Source organism: Xiphophorus hellerii, chromosome 11 (assembly GCF_003331165.1).
Source record: "Xiphophorus hellerii strain 12219 chromosome 11, Xiphophorus_hellerii-4.1, whole genome shotgun sequence".
In the NCBI taxonomy this organism is placed as follows: Eukaryota; Metazoa; Chordata; class Actinopteri; order Cyprinodontiformes; family Poeciliidae; genus Xiphophorus; species Xiphophorus hellerii.
The window spans coordinates 7,824,961-7,847,703 of NC_045682.1; the positions used below are offsets into that span (position 1 = coordinate 7,824,961).

Consider the following 22,743-nt stretch of genomic DNA (forward strand, 5'->3'; position numbering starts at 1 on the left):
TTTGGATAAAGAAAGAAATTAACTTCACCAGGATGAAGATGAAGAGGCTGTCTGAGAGACATCAGAGCGCGACGGTTTCCTGTCCTTCAGCGTGATGTCACACCGCCGTGGCGTCTCGGTGGAGAGAGGCCACCGAGAAGAGAGGCGGAACCAGTGAAGAACCAGTATAGCCGGCTTCCACACCATTCCAGCTCCATATTTTGCTCTTCATGCTGATCTAGGAGGAAGACGCCTCTGCCTGACGAGTTTCCTGGTCCGACTCTCAGGCCATGACAGAACCCTGAGGTCAGAGGTCAACAGGAAGCCTTTTGTCTCCTGAAGCAGTTTTAGTCACAGCTTTCTTCCAGGCCTCACAGCGAGAGCGGCTGGTGATGAAGGTGTGCTGCTCTCAGCTTCCTGTCCTCGGGGCCAATGATTGGCCCCTCAGGTGAGCTCAGGTGTGAGATGGGTAAAGGTTTCTGTGCTGATGGTTAATAATCTGTTAATAATCTGCTGGACTCTATCCTGAAGCACAGAGTTCCTTCAGACGGACGACTGCAGCTCGGATGGAGGACGACACCAGGGTAAGGCATTCACGGTTCTGATTCTGGTTCTGGCTCTGGTTCTGGTCCAGGTTGAGGGAGTTCTCAGAACTTGAGGTGAGGCTTTCAGGGCTCAGAGTTAAACTTTGTTTAAGCCTTTCCAGTGTGATAAGAATCGGTTTCTGTGAAGACATATTATTAAATCTGTGACGAATGAAACCTCCAAGCCATCCAGCTTCAGGTGTCAATGCACCTCTGGACACACAGGTACACAACACTTGAAGTAGGTGTTGTGTACCTGTCCATTCTCAGAAACGTGTGCACCTTCCTGGAAGTGGTAGCAAAGTTTGTTTGCTCTGAATTGGGTCACAGTGACACAATCAGCAGTTTATAGTCCATGCAAATGATCTACACAGTTACTACATTCCTCAGTCAGTTAGAATGACCTGAAAACACCAGGAATCACCTGGAAACACCTGGAATCACAAGGAGAACCAATCACTTCCTTCTGTTAGGTGAATCACAACAAACAAGCACCTCCTTCCTGCTTCTTGTGAAGAGGTTGAGTCAGTACCAGGAGCTGCTAGTTAGCTGTTGGTTAGTTGCTGGTTAGCTGCTGGTTAGCTGCTGCTGGCTAGGTGCTGAGGGCTAACTGCTAGCCAGCAGGTCATCATCAGATTCCTGCTCTGCAGCATCAGGAGTTGTTAGCACAATGCCATGGTGGAAAAACTCAGCAGCAACTGTTGCTTCTTTAAGGGTCAAAGGTTATTTCCAAACCACCTAAAGTCCATCGTTCTCCAGAGGAAAACACCTCTGTCAGTAATTCTTCCCTTCTGCAAAAGTTTGAACCAGCACTTTCCTGCTTTGCTGTCGATTTTATCCCGACATTTCTGTTCTTTCACAGGCAGTTTCTTGCTGTTTCTTGTCGTTTCTGTCCTCACAAAAGCTGTTTCTGTCCGTTTTTGGCCATTTCTTTTCGTTTCTGGCTGTTTCTTGCAATTTCCTGCTGTTTCTGTTATCACAAAGGCCGTTTCTTTTTTTTTCTTTCGTTCCTGGCCATTTCTTTTTGTTTCTGGCTGTTTCTGTTATCACACAGGCAATGCTTTTATTTCTGTCCGTTTCTGGCCTTTTCTGGCTGTTTCTTGCCGTTTCGGGCCGGCCACAGAAAGCTGCCAATGGGAAGCGCGCCCTGTCGTTTCAGTCGTTTGTTTCCATTTTCTGCTCTTGCAGCAAGGCAGACTCTGGAAGAACTCTAGTCAGAACATCAACAGTGACTAAACGTCGTTCAATGTCTGATTGGCAAATAAAAACATGAAACGTATTAGTCGTGTTAGGAACGCAGTCCTCTGTTTTCTTCTGTTTCTTGTTGGACACAGGTAGATTTTACCTGCAGCACCATCTGCTGTTGGTCTCATCTGAGACCAGCTGCTGACTGGCTACTGCCTCTCAGGCTGGGTTTTTATTGGTGAGGAGAACCAGCTAGTGGGCTAGTGTTTACCCTGCAGGGTGAATTTAAAGGCAAAGATATGTTCATTCAGCTTCCCTGATTTTCTCAGACAGGAAAAAACTCTTTACTTTTAAACCGCTTCAAGGGAAGCTAAACAGAGAGGCAAGTGCTGCTACCTAATTATCTGGCCTTGGTGTTTTGGACCTGGAACAGAACTCTGGACCTTAAGGAGTGGATTCAACACTGCTGTTGTAGAAAAATCTGTTTTCTCAGAACTAAACCGTTTCTTCTGCAGTTAACATCTTATTCTCACTAAATGTTCCTGAACTCCATCTGTTGAACCTGAATACCTGGTCAGGCTGCTGCACCTCTGTCCACACAGAGCCCGGATTGCCTGGAAGATGGACGGGGCCGCAGGCCGAGCAAGGCCGACTCTTCCATAAACCAGCCAATCAGAGCAGAGAGGGCGGGACTAGACATGATTTACACCATTGAAGACGTCCCACCATGGTACCTGTGCATCCTGCTGGGACTACAGGTGAGAATCGGACTAAGCTGGCCCATTTCCATCCAGAACGTTTCTGTCAGAACTCTGCAGACCATAATGGGTCAGGTGGGTCCTGACTGGATGTTTCAGTTTACTTCGTCTTGTTCTTGATGAATCAGAATGAGTCACAAAGCAAAGATGTCCTTCAAACAGCCTAAAAATGTTCAGTCCATTTAAATCCTGTTCAGGAGTCCGATCCAGTAAATCTGGAGGTTCTGACAGAATCCTGCTGGTGCCGGCTTTCCCTAAAATAACTACTAATTATTTTTAGCAGCAATAATCAAATGACCAATGAAGTTGTGCAACATTGAAGAGTTTTAGGTTTTCCTCCCCCCTGAGTTGATTTCCAATCAGTTTTATTTGGGGTGTTGCCAAGGAGACCCTGTGGTTGGGTAGCGGGTCTGAAGCAGCTTCCTCTTCGGGACACTGAGTCCTTGATCCTTGACAGGAAAGCAGCTCCATCACAGTGGGTCAGAACCGAACTGTAGCACGGCCAAAACTACCAGCGTTTGATCAGTTTCTAGAGACCAGAGAAGTTTCGGAGTCTGACATTGGTTTGGCAACGTTTCACACCGGAGCAAAATTAGCTTTACAGATAGCTGATCAAAACTGCTCATCAACTGCCAACTGGGGGCGCAGCCACCATTTGGGTCGTTGAGCTTTCTTCTGAGACTGAAGGGTGACTCTTTTCTCATTGGTTCACAGCATTACCTGACATGTTTCAGTGGCACTGTGGCAGTCCCATTCCTTCTGGCTGATGCTATGTGTGTCGGACAAGACCAAAACACTGTCAGTCAGCTGATCGGAACCATTTTCACCACTGTTGGAATCACCACACTGATCCAGACCACCTTTGGAGTCAGGTAGGTCTCTGCTGAAGCTTCAGGAGAATATGAGGAGCTTAAGACTAAAGTGAGTCTGTGCTTCCAGGCTTCCTTTGTTTCAGGCCAGTGCTTTTGCCTTCCTGATTCCTGCTCAGGCCATCCTCAGCCTGGACCGCTGGGCGTGTCCCAGTGAAGGTGATGCTTTATTTCTCAGCACTGATGCTTTGTTTCTGTAAGTAAACATGGCGACCCTGACATTTCTGGGTTTTATTTCCAGATGTGATTTATGGGAACTGGAGTCTTCCCCTCAACACCTCCCATATCTGGCACCCTCGCATCAGAGAGGTATGATGACCTAGGTGGTCAGGCATCTAGATGTGGGTCAGGACTAATGAAATTCATGTTTTAAGGGTCCACACTGAGGCCAAGTTCACTTTTGACTCATACCTTGGTAGAATCTCTGCATCAGGAAACTGTAAGAACCAAAACAAAACCCATTGAAATTCTGGTCTCTTCAGACAACTTCAACAAGTCCTTAAAGAAGACTAAACTTTAAGGGCCTGAACCTGGTTCAGACAAGGTCATGACAAACTCTGGACTGGACCATAACTGGACCTCTGCCTCTCTACTGGAGCCTGGTTCTCTTCTGTTGATCAGAGACAGAAGTTGCCAGGTTCTGCTGCAGGTCTGATAATAGAAGACATTACTCAATCTTGTCAGACTTCAGTTTAGCTTAAAACTTCATTGTTAAGGTGGTTCTGATCCATTTAGTATTTTATGGCACAGAGGTCCTGGTGGAGTAGTATGTCACCTCTTAACCCCCACAGTGCCCTCCTGACCCTTGGCCAGCCTGCATCTCCTCAGCTGGGTCAGATTAAATTCGTTCTTCAGGGTCTAAAAGATTCTGTGATGTTTTTGTTTTCTATAGGAGCGCATGCTAGAGACGGCTTATTCTTTGCTTGTTTACAGATTCAGGGAGCCATCATCATGTCGAGTCTGGTGGAAGTTCTGATTGGTTTGTCTGGATTACCTGGTCTGCTATTGGAGTACATTGGTCCACTCACCATCACACCAACCGTCTCCCTGATCGGTCTGTCCGTGTTCACCACCGCTGGAGACCGAGCTGGGGCCCACTGGGGCCTGTCTGCTTTGTAAGACACCTGTCCACCTGTCTGTGAAACCTGTTTATTTGTCCACCTATCAGCATCTCTCAACTTCTCAGTTTGAAACACATAACCCTTAACAGACATGTCTGTTTCTCTCTACAGATGTATGTTACTGATTGTGCTGTTTGCTCAGTACCTGAGGACAACATCACTTCCTGTTCCTGTTTACAGCAGAAGAAAAGGCCTGACGTCCACCAGAGTCCAGATCTTCAAGATGTTTCCTGTAAATGAGACTCCACAGAGACGGTGAAGTCAGCGAGGACGTAATGTAATGATATTATCCTCTGAATCTCGTCTCAGATCATCCTCGCCATAATGCTGGTCTGGCTCGTTTGTTACGTTCTGACTTTAACTGACCTGCTCCCTAACGACCCGAAAAGCTATGGACACAAAGGACGGACCGACGCTCGTGGGGACATCATGGCGTCAGCTCCCTGGTTCAGGATGCCCTACCCATGTAAGGAATTTGCCAAGGAAACGCCCCTGATGTAATGAAGACACAGGGCTGATAATGATGGTGATGTCCCATAGGTCAGTGGGGGTTGCCGGTGATGACTGTTGCTGGCGTGCTGGGGATGTTGAGTGCCACCATGGCGGGGATTGTGGAGTCCATTGGAGATTATTACGCCTGCGCCCGTCTGTCGGGCGCCACGCCGCCACCAGTTCATGCTATCAACAGGTGAGTCTGGAAGTCGGTGGCTGTTTTCCTTTCCTGTTCAGGTTGTTGATTTTCTGCGTTGCTTGTTTCAGGGGGATCTTCACTGAGGGAATCTGCTGCGTCATTGCAGGTCTGTTAGGGACAGGAAATGGATCGACCTCCTCCAGTCCCAACATCGGAGTCCTTGGAATCACCAAGGTGAAAATCTTCACCAGGATGAATGAGGCCCTTCTTTATATCTGGTCAGATTACTCCAAATTTTACTGGTTCCAGATTAACTGGTGCAGGGTTTACTGGTGCAGGATTTACTGGTACTTTGTGTTCTGTTGCTGGATGTAGTCATCCCGGGCCTACTGGTCCATTTATTACTAGTTCTAGATTATTGATCATAGGGTTTAATGTTCTGCTCTATTTAAAATCATTTTGTTTATTTAGCGTCAACTGACAGCTAGTATCACGTTACCATGGGAGCTGAGTGTCTTGTAGTTTCTGGTCACCACTAGGGGGAGTATCTCAGTTTCATGTGCTGATTCCAAAAAAAGGCAGCTAAGCGGTTATTTAAGGCCAGTGGAAATCTATCTGGGTGTTGCTAATGAAAAGGGGAAACGGTTTTCTGTTGTGCTTAAACAGTTATCTGGCTTGTTCTTAATAGAAATGTAAAGATAAATGTTCTAGTCCTGGTCAAAAATAACACTGAGGTTCATTATTGCTGGAGATCAGGTGATTGGCCAAAGAGTTTATGTTTTATAAACTCTGTTTATGTTTTATGAGTTTATAAACTCATAAAACATAAACATAAACATTTATAAACATATGAGTTTATGTTTTATAAACTCTGGATCCATAGACAACTTCTGACTTCTTAAAACAGGTCGTTACTATTTAAATGCTCACATACTTGATTAACGACTATTTTCTCAAGAATTACAGATTAGAAAGGAAGATTAGATGTGGGTCTGTAAATAAGCCATCTTAAGTGAGAGAAGATTTCTAAGTAAAAGTTAAATTACAGATAGCTTAAAAGGTGGTGGTCCATGTACTAAGGAGAGGTTCATCCTATCTAAAATGGGGGCAGGAATCAAAGGAAACACTTTAAATAATTTGGTTCTGATTGGGTCCAACATGCATGTTGAAGGAAGAAGATGAGATGTTTAATAAGTCAAATCTCCGCTGACTCAACACAGATCAGTTCTGTAGTTACATCAATGCCGCTTCACTTACTGAGGATGAAGCGTTCATGTTCAGGAGGATGACAATCATTTTATTTTTAATAGAATCAATTTTGGTTGGTTTCAATGATAAAAATCTTTTGTTCTTGCAGGGCCAAGTTTATTAAAAATAATTAGACAGCACAGGATTATGGGTAAGTACTGTTATTGCTTCACATTTAATGCCAGATGTGAGCATAAGGTCTACAGTCTGACCGTAAGAGTGGGTAGGACTGTGAATTCTCCGAGTAAAGCCAATTCAGTTTAAGATAGCATTAAAGCTACATTTAAGCTAACATGACTGTCAACGTCCCCACATAAATGATCTTTACAACTAAATCAGATAAAAACAGAGATCTAATTTGACAAGACGTATTTCTGACATTAACAAACATTGACCAAACTGTGAAATTATTCCTTCATGTTTAAGATCTTTGCTAAGGAGCAACATGGTGGAGTAATGTGGTAATGTGGTGCCTGTGATGGACTATTGACCTGTGAGAAACCGTTTTCTTCTTAAATCAAACATGACTTAAAGAAATGTTATCTCCTGATTTAACGCCTTTAAATTGGGTCTCTGTCACTTTAAAAAACGTCTGCTCCTTCTGAAGCTCCACCTGCAGGAAGTTGTTCCAACATGGCTCCTCTATTAACCCTTTAAGGTTTTTACCAGCGTTCCTATAATGAGCTCTGCAGCTCCACCTTGGAGATTAAAATATTTCTGAAACACAAAAGAATTAAAGAAACACTCCAGGTTTGTTGTTGATGTGGAAATAAAATTATAACATGACGGAAAGTTCAAAAAGCTGATTTCACATCATACTGACCCTATAAATGGAGGAGTTTGTCTTTTACTGCTACTTTAGAAAAGAGTCTTCTAAAAATGTCAGAAGGTTTAGGAGTTTTAAAGTCAAGCGGAGCAGCGTTGGTAGTAGGGGTGCACCGATTGCAGTTTTCTGGCCGATCGCCAATTACCGATCTTTTAAAAAGCTTAACCTGCCGATTCCGATTTTGGTCGATGCCAATTTTTTTTTGTCTGAAATGTTGCTCAATATAGCAAGAAAGTTGTTGAGTTGGCAACAGTGGGTCACTGTTAATAATTGTAAACGTGCAGACATAGCTTGGAGGGCCGGTCTGTCAGTCAAACTTTTCTCACTGGAGAGCAAGAGAGGACAGTGGTTGATTCTTAAACCTTTGCCAAGCTAGTAAGGTCGATGGATAAGATCGGCTCCGTATGTAAAAATTGGCCGATCAATGATCTCCCAAAATTAAGGAAATTGGCACCAATAAATCGATAAATCGATGCACCCCTAGTTGGTAGTAAACTCTGTAGACCTGGACAGGCCCGAGTGTTTAGTCCACGGAAAGAGAACATGATGGCGTTTTGCAGTGTGTGTCGATGTTTGTCTGAAGGTCGACCTGTGTGCAGGTGGGCAGCAGACGGGTGGTGCAGTTTGGAGCTGGGATCATGTTCATCCTGGGAGCGGTTGGGAAGTTCACGGCTCTGTTTGCCTCTCTGCCGGATCCCATCCTTGGAGGAATGTTCTGCACATTGTTTGGTAAGCCACAGGTTCTTTCAGCTCAGGTGAGTTGATGAGATCACATTAATCCTTTTTTTTTCTTTCATCCGCAGGTATGATCACAGCTGTTGGTCTATCAAACCTGCAGCTGGTTGATTTGAACTCTTCCAGAAATCTTTTTGTTCTCGGGTTCTCAATGTTTTTCGGCCTCACGCTGCCAGCATACTTGGACACACATCCGAAAGCCATCAGAACAGGTGAATGTGTTTACCTGAGAATGTTAGCGTTCATTAGAGTTTTTTGTTTTGTTTTAATATTTTCCTTGATTTGCTGCTTTGAGTCCCTCAATTTAAAACATGAAAGCTGAGCTGACCCCCCCCTGCTGGTGGATAATGAAATGACACCAGAGTTACACACTGCTAGTAGCTGCGTCTGCATCCATGACCTCCAGTCAGTCGCCTGTCCTACCTGTCGTCGTTACCATGGCAACTGCATCTTGTGGCTGGCAAGGCAGGACTTTCTGATTAATCAGTCGTTCTACAGACCAGAACTGAACCGGTTCTGATTTGGTTCTGATTTTGAAACTGATTCAGTTTCAGTATGAATAAAATCTGGAGTCCTCCTAACTGGACATTAAAGACTCTTCTGGTTGGCTGTACTGGTTTTCGTCTGGAGCTGCTGGTTGGCTGTACTGGTTTTCATCTGACTGAAATTATTCTCTCTCTTCTGGTTCAGGTGTTGCAGAACTGGATCAGATTCTCACAGTTCTTCTGTCCACTGAGATGTTCGTTGGAGGTTTCCTGGCTTTTTGTCTCGACAACACAATACCAGGTGAACAACAACCCAATCATCTGTTGCCAATAGCAACAGCTGATCAGGAGCATTTTCAGCTCTAGTCTTCACGGAGAACTTTCTACTGAATGTTTCACAGAATTTCAGTTTTTATATCAAGCTTCTACAAATACATAAAAGCATCAAATCCCTTTGATTAGATTTATTTCTTAAGAAAACCAATCCAAAAAAATGACAAGAATGGAACCAACAAAACCTAAATATTGTGGACAGGTGGAGCTGCAGTGATGTCACACTCACCTGTTTTCTTCTTCTGTGTTCAGGAACGAGGGAGGAGCGAGGACTTGTGCAGTGGAGCTCCTCAAGCACCGCTCCCACATCAGGCCACGCCCCCTCTCCAGGCTCCGCCTCCTATGACTTCCCTGTGGGCATGGGCGTAGTCAGACGGACCCGCTGGCTCCGCCGGTTCCCCATCTGCCCCACCTTCACAGGTTTCAGGGTGTGTGAGGAAGATCTGCCCCCGGAAGGGGAGGAGCTAGCAGGACAGGGGGAGGAGCTAGGAGACGCCCCCCTGCCAAGCACCAAGGTGTGACAGTGATGTCATAAGGCTGAGCCAATGAGGTTGAATTTGATCAGATTAAAGCTGCAGTTTCTTCCAGAAAATTGATCAGAAGGTTCGTCTATCAATATGATTATTGATTAAATTATGGCTCCTGCAGCTGGACTCATGACAGCTTCCTGTTTCCCATCTGCTGTGGCGCGCCCCCTCCTCACCTTTAGGGTCAGAACCGGGACCAAATGTTCGGGTCAGAAGCTTGTTAGGTTTTCAATAAAATGTATTGAACTGTGTTTCTGGTGATGCTCTAATTTAACTTTACAAATGGCGCCCAATGCTGGTCAAAAGCAGCCAAGTTACTCAAAAATCAACAAGTTCTCATCAGGAACTACCTGAGCCCCGTTCTGTTTGGACTGGCCATTGAGTTATGATGCTTTAGTGGAACCCGGTTCCAGAGGTCAGGTCCACTTCCTGGAACCACGACTGAATTCTGACCTTTGGGCTTCCTAAAGGTCAGGAACCATAACCCTTAATTCACCGAGTTTCAACTTTCACCATAAAAGCCTCTTCAGTTCTGATCGGTTCAAATTGGTTCTGATCGGTGGAACCAGACGGTCTGCATATCCAAGAAACAACGAGTCCAGTTCCGCTGCCATGTTTACTTAAGAATGTGGCCATCTCAAACACGATGATTATTAAATTTAAACGTAAGAATCTTGAGCACAAATTTGATCACAATGGTTAATTTATTGAAACCTGAAGCTTCAAAGTTTGACATTGAAAGAATGAAAATTTGACATTTTTTATTTCAGCAAAGATTTCACATTAAATTAAATTGCAGCCTTATTTTATAAACTCCACTGCTTTTCATGTTGAAGTTTGTTAGAAATGAAGGAGTCAGTAACGCTCAGAAGCAAAGGGTTAACCCTAACTCTGATCCTGAAGTCCTCCACTGATCAACTGGCGGTTTGTCAGCAGAACCTGTGATGAACTTTGACCTCCTGAGAAGGAAGCTGTTGCAGCAGAGACGGCCTATTTAAAGTCCTTTGGTTTCGCTGACATTAAACATTAATTAGCAAAAATAAAATCTAGAGGAGTAGCTGCAGCTTCAGGTCTGATGGAGGATCATGGTGACATCATCATGAGGTGTTGTCATGGTAACAGGTAGGTAGGGCCTACCGTACAGCAAGGGCACGCCCATCAGTGGAAACTGAATGACTGGCAGGACTGTTGGGTTTCCCCCCAACATGGGGAGGGCGGAGCCTGCAGGTAGGAACACCTGGACGAAGCGTCCAGTTTCCGGGTCCAGCAGCAGCTTCCTCTGAGCTGCTGGGCCGGCGTCCATGTAGAAGCAGCGATGACTGCTGGCGTCTAACATCAGGTGACAGGAAGCAGGGACACTAAGCAAGGCTCCGGGTGCTGCAGTGGAAACCTGGTCCTTGCATACCTGGCCAGGTGTGAAAGTCTGTGAGCTCACAGGTAAGGGCTGCTGCGGCAGTTGAACCTGTTCACGTCTCCCAAAGCTCCTGCAGTCCGGATCTCTGCTGGTTTCAGTCTGATTTGAAGAGTTATCACTGACTTTGATCGGATTTTTGTCAGGGTTCACCAACAGGTGGAGAGGGGGAGGAGCTGGGGGATGAAGGTGGGATGGCATGCAGCTCAGAGGAGGGTGAGTGAAGGGGACACTTCTCAGGTGGGACTGCAGCCTGTAAAAACAGGGATGGAAGAGCTGAATGGGAGCAAAGGGAGAAGCTTCACATTGGGTGGAGCGCTGGCTCTGGGTGGAGCATGGACGGAATTGGGGATCTGGGGCAGACTCAGAGGACTTCTGTTTCTGGAGATCCGGTGATGAGCGATGCAAGGAGGCAAGGGAGACTGCAGCTGTCTCTGATTGGTTCAGTTCTGAAGGGACATGGTGGACGGGTTGGACATGGCAGATGGGTTCGACGTGGTGGATGGGTTGGACATGGCGGATGGGTTGGACATGGCGGATGGGTTGGACAGGGGGCCTGCCTTCAGACTCGCCCATTGGCTGACTGTTTTGTTTTTCAATTGCTGTCGGATGGCTGCCAGCGTCGTCCTGTTGCCTGTTCTGTGATTTGCTGAGAGATGTCGTAAACATGGCAGCACGATGTTTACCCTCTGCAGCTGGGTGACGTGAGACGCTCTCCTCCTGGCCAATAGCGTTGCAGCTCATTGGGTTCATGCTAACAGCTTTGCTGTTGCTGATGCTGTTGAAACTTTTCACATCTCTGACCAGGTGCAGTGGAGCTTTGGACGCACCTGTCTCCCCCTGCTGTTCACCCTGCTGCCCTGCAGGGGGGGCAGGTGGAGCATGCGGGGCAGGTACTGCCTCCAGCTTCTTCAGGCTGTTAGCTGTGCTGCTGCTCTGCTCCACTTGCATCTTCTTGGACAGGATGTTCATTAAGAGGCTTGACGCCATCTTTGTTTTACTTTCATCCAGAGAATAAGATTTCTGAAGGCATCGCCGGCTTCCTTCCAGCGGGAGACCTGAAAGATCAGAAAACTGGATCAGAACTCAGAATGCCACCAGATCTGGTCACGTCTGTACAGGGAAGCAATATGTAAGTCAGTTCAATCTGGTTTACATTAAAACATGAGCAGCAAAAGGCTTTCAGGACAAACGGCTGATCAGCTTCAAACATCAGCATGGAAACCTGATGATCGACCAACCAGAAAAACCAACCAACCAACCAACGTCAATGTTTTGTCAGTTGGGTGTTTTGGATCTCTCCGATGTTTCAGTAATGACCTTGAACTGCTGCTGTGTTTCAGGATTACATTGAAATTATTTTCTAAATATCTGACAGAGAAGCTTTTACCGCTGTTGGCCCCTGCAATACGGCCTTTGTAGACCCTGTAGCTGCCAGCCTCGCCACTGGCTGTGGGATGAGTGTGCAGCGATGCAGGCATGCTGTTCTGGCGTAGAAATGAAAGTGGACGGGAATGTCTTTCGGTAACTCCTCCCCTCTCAGGAGGGTCGTCCTTCATCATCACCTGTTCAGGTAAGCAAACAGGAAGACAAATACGCTCATGTGATGAAATATTCAGTTCTTAACAAATGTCCCCCATTGATGGTTTTACTCATTAAACAGAAGTGAAGCATCACTCACACACACTCACACACACACTACCAGCTGCTGCCCCGTTCGGCTAAATCTTGTATGGAGAAGAAGTGGAAGAATATGAAAACTTCGGCGTTCATCCGGACAAACTGGAGATGCAGCAGAGAAACGTCTAGACTCTAGAGGAACAGAGCGACTGCACGTCTGCAGAAAAACTAGTTTAAACTACGACATAAAGAATATATTGACAGACGGTCAACGTGTTCTAATTCAACCAAATATGGTTTAATGTTTGACCATGACAGGCGAAAACCAAAACAATAACAGTTGTGAGTGCATGACTTTGGACTAACTGCACTCACCTGTCTCTTAAAGGGACAGTGACCTCAAAATGACAGGGTGGACAGGAAAGTCAGGAAGTTGAACAAATTATGGGAATGTAAAATAAACCCTGTGATGGACTGGTACCTGTCCAGGTGTCCCTGCCTTTGGCCCAGTGTCTGCAGGAAACGGATGATGGACGAATATCTAAATGTTTGAATGCTTTCTCTTTTAACCCGTTTGGATTTGGTGCAGCCATCATGAGGGAAATGGAAACAATGTGCATTCTACCTGAGATCTGCAGCGCTGCACTAAGACGTGTGTAAATATTCAGGCATTAGTTCCACATGATTCTGTAAAATGTCCTCTGGATGGATTTTAATGAGAGCAGCAGAGAGAACCTGAATCACTTCAGGGGTCAAATCTGATGAAAGAATGTTTTCACTGATTTATCTGCTGTTCTCAGGAAGGTAAATCAGTGACGATGTCAGAAAAACTCACCTGTGTTTCCATGGTTACGCGCACACATTCTAAGCCACTCTCAGGCTCCAACTCTTCATCGTCCGATTGGAGGATAACGGAGGGAGAGAAGTGCAGCGACAGATCCTCCTCGGACCATTCGCTGCCTTCGTCCTCTTCCTCGTCATCCCTGCTGAAGATGTCCAGGTACTCCACCTCACGCTCACCTGTCCAGGTGACTTCTGACCTCTTGTCTGCAGGAACTAGTGAACACGGCGGAAGGATCTGCGGGCTGGAGCTGTGACAAGGCGGCAGGTCAGCCTCAGCGCAGCCATGTGCACCGAGGTCCTTCCTCACTCCTCTTCCTCCCTCCAGGACACTCATAGTTTTTCTGTGGAGGAAAAAGATAAAAAAAACAATTATGCTGCTGTTTGGTGTTAATGATGGGTTTACTAGAAACTCTAAATAATTTACACAGAAATATTTAAAAGGCTAAATTACCTTCCATGTTGTAACTATCCAGTTTACACCAATTAGTTGATATTTCAGTTTAACTTTCTATATTTATTATTTTATCTTTATTTATGATTCTCCTCAAAGTTCTGCACTTCATCCTCATGTTGTCATGATTAATCACTAAGAAGGTCTTCTTAGTGACCTGTGTGATTATTAACACATCTTATTAGTGTTAATAATCACTAATAACACTGATTAATCACTAATAAATCTGATTAATCAGTCCTGTGACTCCCTGCTGCTGATTAAACATACATTTCTTCAGAGTTTAAATCTCAGAGTTTCGGGTTCTGTGGCTCGGTTTAACTTCGACTCAACGGGAAAGAGTTCTGAAACTGGAATCATACATCAAAACATTTTCAAAGTGAAAAGAGTTTATTGTTTGGTTAAAATAAATCACATAATTAAACATCAACTGTTGAACCAATCAGATCTGTTTACCTGGGATCAGATCAGAGATCAGAACCGACTCGGATCATTCAGGTTCTGGACCCAGCAGAGTCCGGCTCCAGGTCCAGGTAGAATATTACTATTACTGTACAACCAATAGTCCAGGTTCCCGCTGCAGCTGGTTCCGGTTCTGGAGTCTCTGGGTCCAGAACCGGGCGATCCACACCAACACTGCAGGAAACAGAGAGAGAGAGCGAGAGAGCTTTCTATTTGTGGAGCTGACTGACAGACGAGGCTGCTGCTCTCTCTCTCTCTCTCTCTCTCTCCCTCTCTCTCTCTCTCTCTCTCTCTCTCTCTCTCTCTCTCTCTCTCTCCCTCCCTGTTTCACTGAAGCTTGCTCGCCCGTCTCCAGTCTGTCAGCAACTCTCTCTCTCTCCTGTCCACATTGGTGTTGTTCTCCAGCAGTAACCCGGCTGGAGCCATTGATTGGTCCAGGTGAGTTAGAGGAGGGATGTATCTAAGTTGCAGGTGGAAGTTTCAGAGGATGGAATTGACCATCTCTGATTTAGACTTTATTTTCTGAAACTCAAGGTTCTGACTTGAGTTTTGGGCCAGTTCTCGCTCCCGACCAGGCGGTGGCGGTAGTGGGCCACCTCGCTGCTTGCAACGCTAGAAATAACCAGCAGCAGAAGACTCGTCATTTCCTTTGCCATATCGGGAGCTGCAGCTGGGTGGTTCTGGTTCTGCGGTTTCGTGGCGGTCCGCGTCAGATGCCTGGGTTCCAGTTCTCAGCTCTGCAGGTGGGTTCGCAACCGGTGCCGGTAAAAATCAGGAAATCAGCACTTGGATCCGAGTCATGCGTTATGGACCCGGACCACAGTTCGAGTGGTGGTGCTCTGGTCATTTCCGGTTAGCCGCTTGCTAACGCCAGAGCTGCTTTACGGCAATCAGCTGATCTGACCGGAAGTGAAGGACCAAGTTGCGCAGCAAGTCCTCAGACAGAGATCAGTGACCGACACCAGAACCGGTACCAATCAGTGGACGGACATGAGCAGCGCATGCGCAGAACAGAGGCTGGTGTTCAGCCCCGGGCTCGTGCAGCTGGTCCAGGTACCGTTTACCTGTAAAAAACAGCTGGAGGCCTGGGGGCGTGGCTCCGGGTCTGCAGGTGGGAACAGGTGGGAGAGCTGGTTCAGGTGGGAACAGGTTGGGCCAGGCAGGTCTCGACAGGTAACAGAGACAGGTGCACTCAGGTATACTAGCGAGGTGGTCCCGTATTTGGAACAGGTCTCCATGGAGACGCTCTGTTCTGTCATCAAAGCGCTGTCATCAAAGTGAGGCCTCCATGTTGTTTCTAAATGTGCACTAGGACTGTTCTGGTTCTGGACGCTAGCTGTTCTCTGGTGTTAATATTCAGTTCCTCTCGGTATTTCGGACCTTCAGTTTGGTACTGAACTTGCCGGTTCCATAGCAACAGGATACGCCCCTGTCTAACCTGGCTCTCCGCTCGTCCCCAGGATGAGGTCCTGCCCCAGGGCCCGAGGGTTCTGGTTACCGGGGCGACGGGCCTTCTGGGTCGGGCCGTCTGCAAGGAGTTCCAGAACCACGACTGGACGTTGAGCGGAACCGGCCTGCGGCGGGCCCGGCCCCGCTTCCTGCGCTGTGACCTGACCGACGAGGACGCCGTGCGCCGGCTGCTGCAGGAGACCAAGGTACCAGAACCCGACCCCGTATGAAAACTTTTGACCTCCTCTCCTCTGGCCAGGTCCAGATGTATCCTGTCGGTGCATGTGATTGACTGCAGCCTCTGCCCTCTGATTGGTTGACTGGGCTGCCCCTTCCACCAATAGCAGACAACAGACTTCCTGTATGCTTGGACTAGACCAGACTGAGGTTCCTGAATGCTTGGACTAGACCAGACAGAGGTTCCTGAATGCTTGGACTAGACCAGACTGAGGTTCCTGAATGCTTGGACTAGACCAGACTGAGGTTCCTGAATGCTTGGACTAGACCAGACTGAGGTTCCTGAATGCTTGGACTAGACCAGACTGAGGTTCCTGAATGCTTGGACTAGACCAGACTGATTTTGACTCTATTGATCTCAGAACAAATGAAATGTTTTCACTCGTCGTCACCTTTGAGTTTTAGATCAGATTTAATTTCTCTAAGTTTACTCAAATACTGATTCTAAAATATGAATAAATGAACATGGAAGATCTGAACATCCAGTAAAAGTCCAGATTCTTCTGGATCAGAGTCGGATCTGATCCTTCAGCACAACCTGACAACCCGCAGCATCCTCTTCATCAGTCCATTATACGACAGAGTGTGTTCAGTCAGAGGACTCTTCAGTTTGGCTCTCATACAGACTGCTACAGCAGATTAGTAATACTTTTAAACTGGATTATCAATAATACTTTGGGACCAAATTATTATTGATCTCAATAATAGCTTATTGGCATCAATAAGTTATTATTGAACTGAATTGTTCCCTCTCGCTGTTGAGCCGTTTTATGTAATGGCGGCTAATAACCAATTAATTTTCTGCATTAATTTAAACGTTCCTTCATTGTCAAGATGTTTGTAGCGTCTCTGTCCTTGGACAGCCAGACAGGGTCAAAGGTCATGGGTGCAGCAATGTCGCTTTCAGAGAGATTCATTTTCTGTAAATCAGACATTTTGTGGATTCCATTTTGGCAGCAGAGAAAAAACAGGAAGTACACTCGATGATGTCACTGATCCTCTGACATCATCAGCTTTATTTTTAGTAAAGAGAAATAAACTGGAGGGTCATTTAAAGGTCTGCTCAGGTTCTGGTGCTGATTGACCCGGTCGGCTCGCCGGGCTTCAACCGGTGTCGTCATGGTAACCTGAGCATTTCTGTTCCAGCCCGACGTTCTGGTCCACTGCGCCGCAGAACGGCGTCCGGACGTCATGGAGAGAAACGCGGACGCGGCGGTCAGTCTGAACGTCCACGCCTCCAGCACCGTCTCCAGGGAGACAGGTCAGTGGTCACATGACGCCGCGGAGCCAGACTCCAGGTTCAGACCACAGACTTTTATATGTTGCATCAGCTGCAGTTCTCACAGACTTTTATATGGCCCTGTTGCCCCACCGTACATCTGCCCCCGGTTCAGACCCGGACCCTCTCTGGTTCTTTATGACCTGGTCCAATCGGTTCTGGTACAAGAACCCAGTTGGTTCAGATAAATCTAGAAATCCAAAAACAGGAAGTTTGTTTTTGCTCCAACAGCTTCCAGTCTGTTCAGAAGGTTCTGGTTCTGTAGAACCATTCTGACGGGACGTCCAGAGAGCCGGATCAGTACTTGTTCAGGTTCCGCTCCAAACCAGGGGATTGTGTTTTGGTTCTGATCACAAGGAAAATGGATTTTAACAATCCTGGCGTTCATGTGCCAGGAGGACCCAGGTCATGCATGTTTCCTGTGACCTTTGACCTTTCTGACCGCAGCCGCCTGCGGTGCCCTGCTCATCTACATCAGCACCGACTACGTGTTTGATGGCCGGAACCCTCCGTACGGCGAGGACGACTGTCCCAACCCACTCAACCTGTACGGGCGGAGCAAGCTGGAGGGAGAGAGGGAGGCGCTCAGACACTGCCCAGGTAAACAACAGGCAGGCGACAGGTGGTCTGTCTTGTTGCCCAGGTGACTCACCTGTGGGGGCCAGTTGGTGGCGCTGATGTCTTAAAGTTACCTGATGCTTTACCTGCAGCTAATTCAGGACAGATTTTCACCTGGAAAACTGGACATTTTGGATCAGCTACTGTTCTCACTAAATCTGCTTATTGTGCAGAAAATCAAAATCAACTCAAATCATTTTTTGATCCAAACAGAAATTAAATAAATTTAATAAGTAAATTGTGGAAGTCCAACCGGCCAGAAAAACCTGGGCTGCAGGTTCTGTTAGGGATTTGCAGAGGTCAGCCAGAGAGACACTAAATGGTTTCCAAAAGTATTGTTAATTTATTACAAAAAAATAATTGAAAAATTATGAGTTGGGCCAAAAGCAGAGGTCAAAGTGCAACACAAAGAACTGAAGCACAAACTGACCAAGCAAACAAGACATGAGGGAAACTTAAACAGCAGAGCATCACTAATCCTGACCAGTAGTGGGCGACAGTAGAAAGGGGAAAAACTCCCCTTTAACAGGAAGAAAACTCCACCAGAACCGGGTCAGTACCAGTGGCCATCTGACCCGACTGGAGAGAAGACAGAGCAGAAGAACTGAACCATTAGAACTTTCTATGTTGCAGTAAAAAGCTATGATAATGCAGACTGGAGAGTAGTAGGAGAAAAAAGTGAGGTAGTCAGATTGTCTGCAGCCTTTAGCATCATGACTACAGAGGCAGCTCAGGATGACCTCGTGGTTCATTGGTGGACTGACCGCTCACCTGTTTCAGGCGCGGTGATCCTGCGTGTTCCCGTCCTGTTCGGGGAGGTGGAGTCTGTGACGGAGAGCGCCGTGACGTCACTATGGCAACAGGTCCAGGAGGCGACGGAGGAGCGGCGGGCGCTGGACCACTGCCTGCAGCGCTTCCCCACCGACGCGCGAGACGTCGCCGCCGTCTGCAGGAAGCTGGCTGAGAGAGCGAGACAGGTGGGAGCTCAGAGCGCCGCCACCGTGCGGCGCCTTATTTTACGCACAAGTCGGCATGTATAAGAATGAACGTGGCGTGAAAGTTTATGTAAACAACCGCAAACTTTTGACCTGCCATGTGCGGCGGCCACGCAAACTTTCTCTGTGGATATTGACAAACTACAAAGCGTCAAAACTCACCGAAATACACTGAAATCTGACTACATTCATTTATTTGGATCAAGAAGCATCGAACCCGGTGTTTATCATAACTTTAATATTTTATTGTTTAAACAAAAACAATGAAACTGAACCACATTTGTCCTCAGACAGTAACATAACACTCACACAAAATTAAACAAATATATACTGTATATAAAGGATGTGAAAACCCCACTCCAAAGTAAATAGTACTTTTCCTTCCTGCTGTTCAAACAGGCATTTGCACGATCTCTTTATTTTTTTTATTTTCTTCCAAATGTATTATTTTTATGTTTTGTGAGGTGACCTTATGTACCCTGAAAGCAACTTTTAAATAAAATATATAATGATTACTTGTACTGCTACAAGCAAGGACCGTTGCCATGGTTACTGGGACTAGTAGCGGCAGGCTTAAACTAATGTACATTAAGATGTATTGCTGGGTGGCGACAGGGTGGACCAGCAGCAGTTGTGCTCTATTTCCTGCAAATTGAGATTTATAAAGGGAAGGTGCGCAGCGTGCGCACGGCTTTATACATCTGAGTTTTTTTTGTGCACTGCACTTTTTAAAATTTGTCTGTACGCCAAGTCTTATTGTGAAAACTGCGTAATGTTTTATACATGAGGCCCCTGATGTTTGATAAGTCAAGTCTCAGCCGACTGAACACAGGTCAGTTCTATAGTTATATTAATGCTGCTTCACTTCCTGAGGATGAAGCGTTCATGTTCAGGAGGATGACAGTCATTTAATTTTTAATGGAATCGATTTTATTTAAGGAGAATCCCATGTAGTCGTTACTGCTGAGATCTGGAATCGATGGATCAACAGAGCCGTGACTCTGAGAAAGTTTGGCAACTGGACTGAGATAAAACCTGGGATTGTTATTATTCTCCTCTGTTAGTCCTCTGTTCTTTGTCTGAGATTTAACAAAGAACTATGAGGAAATACGGCCGTGTGTCAACACAAGATCAGGAGTTTGATGATGGGAGTGTGCAAGGGCTGTTAATGTTTTGAATAAAATGCTCTGACTCTGAATGTCCTCCACTACAAACCACAAACTGAAGCCATTTTAACGCTTTGGAACAAAAATCTAAGTTAGTTATTTGAATGAATTACAGGTAATGAAAACTCAGATGTATAGAGCCGTGCGCACGCTGCGCACCTTCCCTTCATAAATTCCCCCGAGGGCCGAAGTCCTGCTGCCTTTAGATGTGTCTGTTGGGTTAGATGGGGAAAACTGCCTCACTAGCCTGCAGTCACATCTACACAGCTCTGCTGATATGCTAATATGCTAATGAGCCAATAGGATACCGAGCTGATATTGGAGACAGGTGAAGTTGTGAAAATGTCAAATACCGTGGAGTTCCCAGCCACGTCTCTGAAACCAAATCTGTTTCTCTCAGCAGGATCCGTCCATCCGAGGAATCTTCCATTTCTCCGGTAAAGAGCAGATGACCAAATATGAGATGGCTGTTGCCATGGCGCAGGCCTTCAACCTGCCGTCCAATCACCTCGTACCTGTGAGTCAGCTGATTGCTTTATTGTTTTTTTGTTTTCCTAAGACATTCATTATTGCCTGCTGCCAATAATTTTAAGTGGTGCTGATTGGAGCTCTGTTGCATCACCTCATGCTGTCTCTCCATCTGTCCACAGCTGACGGAGCAGCCGGCCGGGTCCGCTCCTCGTCCAATCAACAGCCAGCTGAACTGTTCCCGCCTGGAGCAGCTGAGCCTGACCGTGGAGCCGCGAGCGTTCTCCGTCGCCATCAGCGAGTGTCTGTGGCCGTTCACGGCCGACAAACGCTGGAGACAGACCGTCTTCCACTGAACCCGTCCTGCTGAAACGGCACCAGTCCACCTGCTTCAAGCTTCACAATGAATGTTTTAGTCTTTTATTTTTTTTATTTTTTTCCCTTTTTGAGGAGTGGGACACTGGGAGGCATCTGCGTCTCCAGATCATCTGCTGTGGAAACTGAAGTGATGCTGTCAGTGGAAACAGGTTGAGCTGAATATTTCCCCACAGGCCTTGATTTAAGTTTAGCTCTGGTTTAGTTTCTGTTCATGAATCTGATTTACACTGAAAAAAATGACATGACTGCTTGGACTCGACAGGAAATGACAATAAAAGAAAGTCATTCTGATTTTGTTTGAATGTCATCTAAGGGGATGTCCCTGGCAAGGTCTATTCAGGGGTCCTGGAGAGGAGGGTCCGTCGGATAGTCGAACCTCGGATTCAGGAAGAGCAGTGTGGTTTTCGTCCTGGTCGTGGAACGCTGGACCAGCTCTACACCCTCGGCAGGGTCCTGGAGGGTGCATGGGAGTTCGCCCAACCAGTCTACATGTGTTTTGTGGACTTGGAGAAGGCGTTCGACCGTGTCCCTCGGGGAGCCCTGTGGGGGGTTCTCCGGGAGTATGGGGTACCGGGCCCTTTGATACGGGCTGTCAGGTCCCTGTATGACCGGTGTCAGAGTCTGGTCCGCATTGCCGGCAGTAAGTCGGGCTCGTTTCCGGTGAGAGTTGGACTCCGCCAGGGCTGCCCTTTGTCACCGATTCTGTTCATCACTTTCATGGACAGAATTTCTAGGCGCAGCCAAGGTGTTGAGGGGATCCGATTTGGTGGCCTTAGGATCTCATCTCTGCTTTTCGCAGACGATGTGGTCCTTTTGGCTTCATCAGATCGTGATCTGCAGCTCTCGCTGGAGCGGTTCGCAGCCGAGTGTGAAGCGGCCGGGATGGGGATCAGTGCCTCCAAATCCGAGGCCATGGTCTTGAGCCGGAAAAGGGTAGAGTGCCTTCTCCGGGTCAGGGGGGGTGTCCTGCCCCAAGTGGAGGAGTTTAAGTATCTCGGGATCTTGTTCACGAATGGGGGAAGAAGGGAGCGGGAGATCGACAGGCGGATTGGCGCAGCGTCTGCTGTCAAGCGGGCGCTGTACCGGTCCGTCGTGGTGAAGAGAGAGCTGAGCCAAAAAGCGAAGCTCTCGATTTACCGGTCGATCTACGTTCCCACCCTCATCTATGGTCATGAGCTTTGGGTCATGACCGAAAGAACGAGATCGCGGATACAAGCGGCCGAAATGGGTTTTCTCCGTAGGGTGTCTGGGCTCTCCCTTAGAGATAGGGTGAGAAGCTCAGTCATCCGGGAGGGACTCAGAGTAGAGCCGCTGCTCCTTCACATCGAGAGGAGCCAGTTGAGGTGGCTCGGGCATCTGGTCAGGATGCCTCCTGGACGCCTCCCTGGTGAGGTGTTCCGGGCACGTCCCACCGGGAGGAGGCCCCGGGGAAGACCCAGGACACGCTGGAGGGACTATGTCTCTCGGCTGGCCTGGGAACGCCTCGGGATTCCCCTGGAGGAGCTAGAAGAAGTGGCTGGGGAGAGGGAAGTCTGGGCCTCCCTTCTGAAGCTGCTACCCCCGCGACCCGACCTCGGATAAGCGGAAGAAGATGGATGGATGGATGGATGGATGTCATCTAAGGTTAAGATCGAGTTCCCGACAGCTTCAGACTGGAGGTACGAGGGCAAGTTACGTTTCTAGTTATAAAGTCATGAAGTTTAACTTGAATTATGTTGGTGTTGGGTTTTATTTTCAACAGCGAAGCGTCTCGTCCGTCAGCGTTCCTGATGTTTGTGTCCAAACAGGAAACATGGGCCAGGATTCAGTGTTTGGAAAGACAAAAGTGATAATCCAGCCTTAATCTGGCTGTGAGAGAAGGGGCCTTGATGCCTCAGTGTTTAATAATCTGACACCAAGGTTTAACATGTCTATGTTTCAGGAAAACACCAGTCAAGTTTTATATCCCGTCCAAAAGCTGCTAAACATTCAGGTGTTGAAACATTTGGAGTATAAATACGTAGGCTTTAGGTAGTTCTTTAAACTCGTGGGATGGTCACGTGGTTTTTATTTACCAGTTACTTTGATGGTCACTTCACCCATTCA

At 47.0% G+C, this 22,743-nt stretch overlaps 3 protein-coding genes across 6 annotated transcripts; 2 read left to right on the forward strand and 1 right to left on the reverse strand.

The window, feature by feature from the left end:
* The first annotated feature begins 36 nt into the window (after window positions 1-36).
* slc23a1 (solute carrier family 23 member 1) lies at window positions 37-9,532 on the forward strand. Of its 2 annotated transcripts, none has more exons than XM_032575478.1 (15): window positions 37-427; window positions 516-563; window positions 2,351-2,506; window positions 3,221-3,378; window positions 3,446-3,534; window positions 3,617-3,684; window positions 4,309-4,490; window positions 4,608-4,728; window positions 4,806-4,962; window positions 5,037-5,184; window positions 5,256-5,361; window positions 7,801-7,930; window positions 8,005-8,148; window positions 8,627-8,722; window positions 9,007-9,532. In XM_032575478.1, the coding sequence occupies exons 2-15, from the start codon at window positions 546-548 to the stop codon at window positions 9,273-9,275; spliced, it is 1,842 nt and encodes a 613-aa protein (XP_032431369.1). In that variant the 5' UTR covers window positions 37-427; window positions 516-545; the 3' UTR covers window positions 9,276-9,532. The 2 variants fall into 2 exon arrangements, with proteins under 2 accessions (XP_032431369.1, XP_032431368.1); XM_032575477.1 differs by having other exon boundaries at window positions 412-427; window positions 511-563.
* A 434-nt stretch (window positions 9,533-9,966) lies between these two features.
* Window positions 9,967-14,563, reverse strand: LOC116727839 (uncharacterized). The gene is made up of 4 exons (XM_032575476.1): window positions 14,063-14,563; window positions 13,148-13,496; window positions 12,083-12,257; window positions 9,967-11,750 (listed from the first exon to the last, which is right to left on the reverse strand). Exons 2-4 carry the CDS (start codon window positions 13,487-13,489, stop codon window positions 10,348-10,350), a joined length of 1,920 nt encoding a protein of 639 aa, XP_032431367.1. The 5' UTR covers window positions 13,490-13,496; window positions 14,063-14,563; the 3' UTR covers window positions 9,967-10,347.
* Window positions 14,564-14,679: 116 nt separating this feature from the next.
* On the forward strand, window positions 14,680-20,949 carry mat2b (methionine adenosyltransferase 2 non-catalytic beta subunit methionine). Of its 3 annotated transcripts, none has more exons than XM_032575485.1 (7): window positions 14,680-14,811; window positions 15,529-15,723; window positions 16,901-17,015; window positions 17,481-17,633; window positions 18,432-18,628; window positions 20,213-20,329; window positions 20,463-20,949. In XM_032575485.1, exons 1-7 carry the CDS (start codon window positions 14,782-14,784, stop codon window positions 20,634-20,636), a joined length of 981 nt encoding a protein of 326 aa, XP_032431376.1. In that variant the 5' UTR covers window positions 14,680-14,781; the 3' UTR covers window positions 20,637-20,949. The 3 variants fall into 3 exon arrangements, with proteins under 3 accessions (XP_032431376.1, XP_032431374.1, XP_032431375.1); XM_032575483.1 differs by lacking the exon at window positions 14,680-14,811 and adding an exon at window positions 14,953-15,121; XM_032575484.1 differs by lacking the exon at window positions 14,680-14,811 and adding an exon at window positions 14,954-15,121 and having other exon boundaries at window positions 20,216-20,329.
* Window positions 20,950-22,743: the final 1,794 nt, after the last annotated feature.

What these genes read in the sequence shown, in the direction of transcription:
- mat2b (XM_032575483.1), top strand. Translation starts at nt 15,059, where the DNA reads ATGAGCAGCGCATGCGCAGAACAGAGGCTGGTGTTCAGCCCCGGGCTC. An exon ending in CACCGTCTCCAGGGAGACAG is followed by an intron (nt 17,016 to 17,480) that starts GTCAGTGGTCAC and finishes TTCTGACCGCAG; the next exon opens with CCGCCTGCGGTGCCCTGCTC. An exon ending in GGCGCTCAGACACTGCCCAG is followed by an intron (nt 17,634 to 18,431) that starts GTAAACAACAGG and finishes CACCTGTTTCAG; the next exon opens with GCGCGGTGATCCTGCGTGTT.
- slc23a1 (XM_032575477.1), top strand. An exon ending in CTGGGCGTGTCCCAGTGAAG is followed by an intron (nt 3,535 to 3,616) that starts GTGATGCTTTAT and finishes TTTTATTTCCAG; the next exon opens with ATGTGATTTATGGGAACTGG. An exon ending in GAGTCCTTGGAATCACCAAG is followed by an intron (nt 5,362 to 7,800) that starts GTGAAAATCTTC and finishes ACCTGTGTGCAG; the next exon opens with GTGGGCAGCAGACGGGTGGT.
- LOC116727839 (XM_032575476.1), bottom strand. Translation starts at nt 13,489, where the DNA reads ATGAGTGTCCTGGAGGGAGGAAGAGGAGTGAGGAAGGACCTCGGTGCA. An exon ending in GCGTAACCATGGAAACACAG is followed by an intron (nt 12,258 to 13,147) that starts GTGAGTTTTTCT and finishes TTACCTGAACAG; the next exon opens with GTGATGATGAAGGACGACCC. An exon ending in TATTGCAGGGGCCAACAGCG is followed by an intron (nt 11,751 to 12,082) that starts GTAAAAGCTTCT and finishes CTGATCTTTCAG; the next exon opens with GTCTCCCGCTGGAAGGAAGC.